The 6,410-nt window shown below is 34.7% G+C and overlaps 1 protein-coding gene across 1 annotated transcript; it reads left to right on the top strand.

Annotated features, from left to right (window-relative positions):
- Positions 1–4,246: 4,246 nt before the first annotated feature.
- On the top strand, positions 4,247–5,233 carry LOC146373433 (olfactory receptor 2AT4-like). Its single transcript, XM_084951642.1, has one exon. The coding sequence runs from the start codon at positions 4,256–4,258 to the stop codon at positions 5,231–5,233; it is 978 nt and encodes a 325-aa protein (XP_084807768.1). The 5' UTR covers positions 4,247–4,255.
- The last annotated feature ends 1,177 nt before the right edge of the window (positions 5,234–6,410 follow it).

The raw sequence follows: 6,410 nt of genomic DNA, 5'->3' as shown, positions 1-6,410 counted from the left end.
TTAGTTTGCTTTTTAAAAAATAATTTCTAACACGTAATGACAAATTCAAACATTTTGAGATAGTAAACACATATATTTGCATTGTTAACAGTTGGTCAGATGGAACTGAACAAGTTTGAACTGACAAATTACGGCTTGCATTTCTTTTCATTGCTTTTGGACAATTTAAAGACAAATCTTATGGAGTTCAAAATGAATACAATTTTCAATTAATTTTTCTTCTTTGGCATTTCATCCTATCCCTAAGTATTCTCTGTCACACTAACCATCTGCCTGTCCTTGTTCACTTCATCCATGAACCTGCTTTGAGGCTGTCATCTTTTCCTCCTGCCTAGTAACTCCACCAATGTCCTTTGCTCAGTATATTCACTGTACATACTCTGCAGATGTCGACTGTTTAAAATGATTAATGCATTTAATGATTTGTTGATTCTCAACTGTTTGGGACTCAGTGCTTTACAATTCTGATAAGAAGAAAAAAATGTTACCAGTTAAGAGTTAAAGGTTAACAAAACTGAATAAATAAACATATTTCACAAAACATTATCAAAATATTTGTAATTTTTTGAATATCATATAGATTTTATTTTTTATTTCTTTTGTCCTAAGGCAGTACACAAAAGGATTTACAACAGATGGCCCAAGCATATTCGCAATCAGTAAACCCTGATGCTCCTCGGGAGTTATTACCACGCCTAATCTGGTCAAGACAATGATTACAAATGCAGGACAGTAATGATATATTACACAAATCAAGTGACTCACAAGAGTGCTCCCTATTTTATTTTTGTCATTACTTGATGATAATTTGGCAAAAGAAAATAAACGTCAGAAATAAAAGGAAAGAATATATAATTGCACCTATATTGAAAAAGTAAGTGGGGTCAACACAAGTGGTTCGTACTACAGCAGCATAGTCACAGAAAGAATACCTGAGGCTTGAATAACAATGAGGGAGAGGTGCAACTGTTGCAGAACAACCACAAAACCACAGGCAACAACCCACAAGATATATGTATAAAGAAGAATGCGTGTATTTTTTAAATAACTGTGGTGTATTAACACCTGCAATTAGTACTCCAACCATTGTTGGACTGTCACGTACATTATATCAACAATCGCAAGGTTGCAAATCAGAATATACATTGGTTTATGTAATCTCTTGTCAGAAATAATGAAAAGGATGTTTAGTAGATTGGTTACAATAGAAACAAGATAGATTATCAGTATAACCACACCGACAGCCACTGGCCTTTTGACTGTGTCAAAACCATTCATAATAAAATGTGTTACTTTCATTGAAGCATTCTGTAAATACATATTACATAAAATATTAAATTACAACAAGTAGATTGTAGTTCAACTAAAAAGGATCAATAAACAACAAATCACAGCAAAAATTTAAAATAAATTTGCATATTTAAAGCTGTCAGAAACAGCATTAACAAATTTCACAAATCAGTATCGAGCTTAGCCAAACGACCTTTGGCTTATCAGACAAAGTAAAAGAATTTGAGAATTAAATATCATATCCACTTATAAACAGCAGCGGGTTTTTCACGTGCTCAAAGCAATAGTCACTTTTCTTTGAGCTTCTCCAGTGGTCAGTCAAAAACACACTGGCTCTTTCTTTTTTATACATGAGCATAAAAGGCAATACAAGGCAAAACAAAGCTGAAAACTATCCCAAAGAGACCTTAAAGGGATAGACTGTAGAAACAAAAACAGGTACAAATTGAGGCTACAATTTTGCAGGCCTGGCTACTTATCATTACCGGTGCTACCTGTTGAAGTTCAGAATCTGACTGCTGGGCTGTGGTCAGCATGCACTCAACTTTAACTTCACTGTTGGTTTTTGGCTAGCTTTATGTTAGCATGCCGTCTGTGCAGATGTTTCTAAAGAGCCAAAGTTGTGTTAGCAGCCAAAGAACCAAAGAACCTTTGCAGCAATACATAATGACATGATTGTAACTCTAATGTATTTGTTTAATGTAGTACAGTAACATCTAAAATTACTGCATTACTGAAAAATATAATGTGATTACAGTAACATGTAATACCTTGCCATCATAAATGGCACATTTTATTTATATAGCAGCAAATTACAACAGCACATCACTTTCAAAAGTCGATCACTGTTATCTGGTCCACTCTAATGATATTATATACCACTGATATGATACTTTTACTAAGAAAACTTTCTTTAGGTTTCTCATTTTTTAGGTCATGTGAATGCTATAGGTGTAATATACAATTAACTGTTGTTATGTTCAGCTGCTGGTTAACAATCAAAAAAGTTTTGTCTTTGGGGCAAAGAAACATGTTGCCTCAGTCTACGGATACTCAGAAGCAACAACACAAATGAGCTACCCAAGGGAGCTAATTACCATCTTATGGCAACAGTGGTCTCATGTGTGTAATTAAAGTGTGTGTCTTCTATGTTTGTCTTTGCTCCTCACCGTATTCTATTCTCAAAACACTCTTATGCAATGTTGTTTTCACCTGAACAGCCGTGGTTATTTTTAAGTTTAGCATTTGAAAGTATCTAAGAACTATAAACATTAGCTCACCTTTTAGTTAAGTTCAACAGAAAAGTTGAACTATGAATGCTGTAAAGTGCCAAAAACAAATGAACAGAGACTACAAACACGCATACACACACACACACACACACACACACACACACACAAAAAAAACATAAAAAAAGAAAAAATTGGCTTTCTTACCCTTTTTCAAGTCAAAAAAAATATTAAAGCACAAAATATTAAACAGCAGGTTTCTTAAAGACCATTTTTACTGAGAGGTGTTGCTGTTTTTCAGCTTTGTTTAAAAAATTTTAAACAGTGTTAGGGCGAAAAACCTCATCATTTGTTGCGGGGCCTACTCATCTTCTATGCAATTACATTAAATTTTAATCTTATTAAATGAAAGAACACAAGAAGACACATTGTGTGTTTCGCGCCCCTTACGCGGGCTTACAATTTTGTGCATGTTATGTGCTTATGACCTTGGGCCTTATGTTGTGAAGCAATCTATGATGTGTGATTAGAGACCATCATTAAACACAAAGGGGTTTCAGCACTTCTACCACAGTATCAATTTAGGTGCACATTGGGGTTTTGTTAAGGTGCAGTTGTTTACTCCTGTGGGATTTATAATCCATTAGCTTCAGAGCTAATAAGCGGTAGGGTAAGGTTTTCCTCCTTAGACTGTCTGTCTTTTTTTTTTTTCCTATTATAAATCACAACAAGTAATATGACCATTGCACTTTGTTACTTATTCTTACCTGTTTTGCTCAAGTAGCTAGTTGAGCATAATCAGCCGTTGTACAGTTGATTTTAAGTTCAATTCAATTCCATTTGAATTATATAATACTAAATCACAACTGACCCCCCATGGCACCCTATACTGTAAGGTAAAGACCCTACAATAATAGTCAGAAAACCCATCTCTTTCTGAAAAATAAAGACTGTTCCATGGGCAAAAGAACCAATAAAAAACCCACAAACTTTAAGATGTCATAAAATAATAATTTTAACTTTTCATTTTCCAAAATGCAGGACAAGTTCATGAATCTCTAGTTTGACAAACTGGGGCCTCACTGGTCCTCAGCAAGGATCTTTAAAAAACAAAGAAGGTGCTTTAACTTAAATCCAACTCAAACAAAAACTGCACTTTATATAATATGATCGAGTCATACAATCTTCAGCAAATACACGACTGTTCTTTTTCCTAATCTTCTGAGTTATTGTTGAAGATCTTTTTTGTTTCCTAGAAAAAAAAATTATTAATCTGGGTCTGATTGACTGTATATTGAGCACTGACTGATCCACAGAGAATATAACAATGGCCTATAGCACACCTTCATCACAAAAACATACTGCGAGAAGTTTTTTAAAAAGAGAACCAGCGGGCAACTCATTATGCTGCCACGGTGTATGAGAAAGGTAAGTGTAAAGTGAGCGAAAGGAAGTCTGAGTCATTATTATGTTATGTTATGTGTTATTCATCCCATAAAAAAGATTATGTCATGTATGTTATGCAGTCAGGAACATGTTTAGTTGTAACATAAATTCACAGACCTAAAGGAAAAACAAATGAGAACTAAAACTTACTAAAATATTCTTAACAATATGCACGAAGTACCTTAAAATAGTTTAAAGCACAATGACTTCAAGGTATTATAAGTTTAAATGTTATCATTTATCTTAGCATTGTGGGTTTTCCAGTGTTCTCAGGAAATTTCTACTCTGACATGCCTGAGAGAAATCATAGCAGTGTGACTAAGTTCGTCCTTACTGGATTCCCTGGACTTCATCAAGAGTACTATGGTCTTGTCTCAGCTGTATTGTTTTTTGTATATTTGATAACTATGATAGCAAATGCTACAGTTATTTTTTTATTTGCAACCAACCGCAGCCTCCATAAGCCAATGTATTATATCATTTTAAATCTGAGTGTATGTGATATTCTCTTTAGCACAACCACTTTACCTAAGATCATAAGCAGATATTGGTTTCGATCAGGAAGCATTTCATTTACTGCCTGTTTTATCCAAATGTACTTTGTTCACTATCTTGGTTCAGTCAATTCGTTTATTCTCTTTCAGATGGCTTTAGATAGGTATTTGGCTATTTGCTATCCTTTCAGATATTCACGTGTTCTTACAAAATCTAATATTTTAATTCTCAGTATTACTGCATGGATTATTGCCAAGGCATTTCCTCTCATGATGGTTATTAGAGCATATCCTCTTCCATACTGTGCCTCAAACATAATCACTCACTGCTACTGTGACCATATTGGTATAACAGTCCTGGCGTGCACTGACAGGACCCCTTATGCCACTCCTGCCTTCACAGCAGCAATGGTTACACTACTGGGGCCTTTGGCATTTATCATTTTCTCATACGGCTCTATTCTTATAGCAGTGTATAAGATTGCAAATGTGCAAGGCCGCCTGAAATCATTGTCCACTTGTAGTACTCAGCTGATTATAATCTCCCTTTATTTTTTACCCAGATGTTTTGTATATTTAGCCAGCGTGGTTGGCATTACATTTAGTGCTGATGTGCGAATAGTGATCATCATGCTGTACAGCCTTGCCCCACCAATGATCAATCCACTCATATACTGCTTAAGAGCAAAAGACATGAGAGAAAGCTTGTTGAAGCAATTTTGCAAAAGAATTGTTCCACAAAAAGCTCAGGTTGCAGCTATTAGTAACTCATAAATTAACATATCTTTCAAACAGGCCTTAATGTAAATCATTCTAAAGGGAAGGCAAATAGATTGTCTTGTTGTACTGCATTCATGAAAGAAACCTTTGCTGGATTTATGTAAAAAAAAAAGTTGCTGTAGTTGATGTTCAGTGCTGTCTGTTGCAGGACACAGAGGAACAAACGCTAAAAAAAACATTTGTAAGCATTTCCTGGAATGTGACAGAATATGTTTATTGCTTCTATTGACCCCGTTTTTCTACTGATAAAACAAACCAGGCTTTGAACTTCTCACGTGCTTTTTTTCATGTGTTTATGGCCTCACCAAATTTAAAATTCTTCTTACCTCCTCCTTGTTATTAAAATCAAGTAGTTTTTTATGTCCATTTTTTTTAAATTTAAAGTTATACTAAGTAATTTCTTAAGGTTATCTAATATAAAAAATAATAGTGTCCTGATAAATATACTTTAATTAATGTGTAATTACACCATACAATTATTCATTTGAAAATATATAGGAGCAGGTGGTGGTTTGTGGAAGTTTCCCCACTATCTTGAATACAGTGGCCAAGACATTCTACCTAATAACATTTTTATGTATGTTGCTAGAGACCAGGCACATATGCAGTACTCTTTGTACGTTTTTAAAAGTTGTAACTTAATTTTAGGATACCAAATATGTTTTTCAAACTATATGTGATCACTTCATATGCATCTTTCTCATAATGCCTTTCACCATGCGCTCTCTCCTGCCTTATTTCCACTTCATCCACTTTCTCCTCACTTTAAGCTTCATCTTCTGAACTAAAGTCTGGACTCTAACACAAAAAATGGCCATAAACATGCTTATTTATCCTCCATATTCCCAATCACAATTATTTATTGTCATCAGATTACACACGCGACTCTCCAGTTTCCTGACAGCTGAAAATGGCTGACTAAACAACAAGAACAGCTTAGCTGCGAGTGTACTAAATTAACATTTTTCCCTCTGATAAGCAGTTTGACTGTATTCTCACATCACATGAGAGTTTATTCACCAAGTTTCCAAGTGCAACAATGTTTGATCGACTTCAAAGGAAGCTTCACTAATGCTGGCTAACAGCAGATAACAGCAACAAAAACAGCATTGCGCACTGACAGCCTCCTTCAGAGTAAATCAGTAAGGACACTAACAGCGGTAAACAGAAT

The sequence above is a fragment of the Perissodus microlepis genome, chromosome 14 (assembly GCF_051167445.1).
Source record: "Perissodus microlepis isolate ML-2025 ecotype Zambia chromosome 14, ASM5116744v1, whole genome shotgun sequence".
NCBI lineage: Eukaryota > Metazoa > Chordata > Actinopteri > Cichliformes > Cichlidae > Perissodus > Perissodus microlepis.
The sequence above is the reverse complement of the archived record's forward strand: the minus strand, read 5'-3'. Positions and strand labels throughout refer to the sequence as shown.

Coding starts and splice junctions, on each gene's coding strand:
- LOC146373433 (XM_084951642.1), top strand. CDS start 4,256: ATGCCTGAGAGAAATCATAGCAGTGTGACTAAGTTCGTCCTTACTGGA.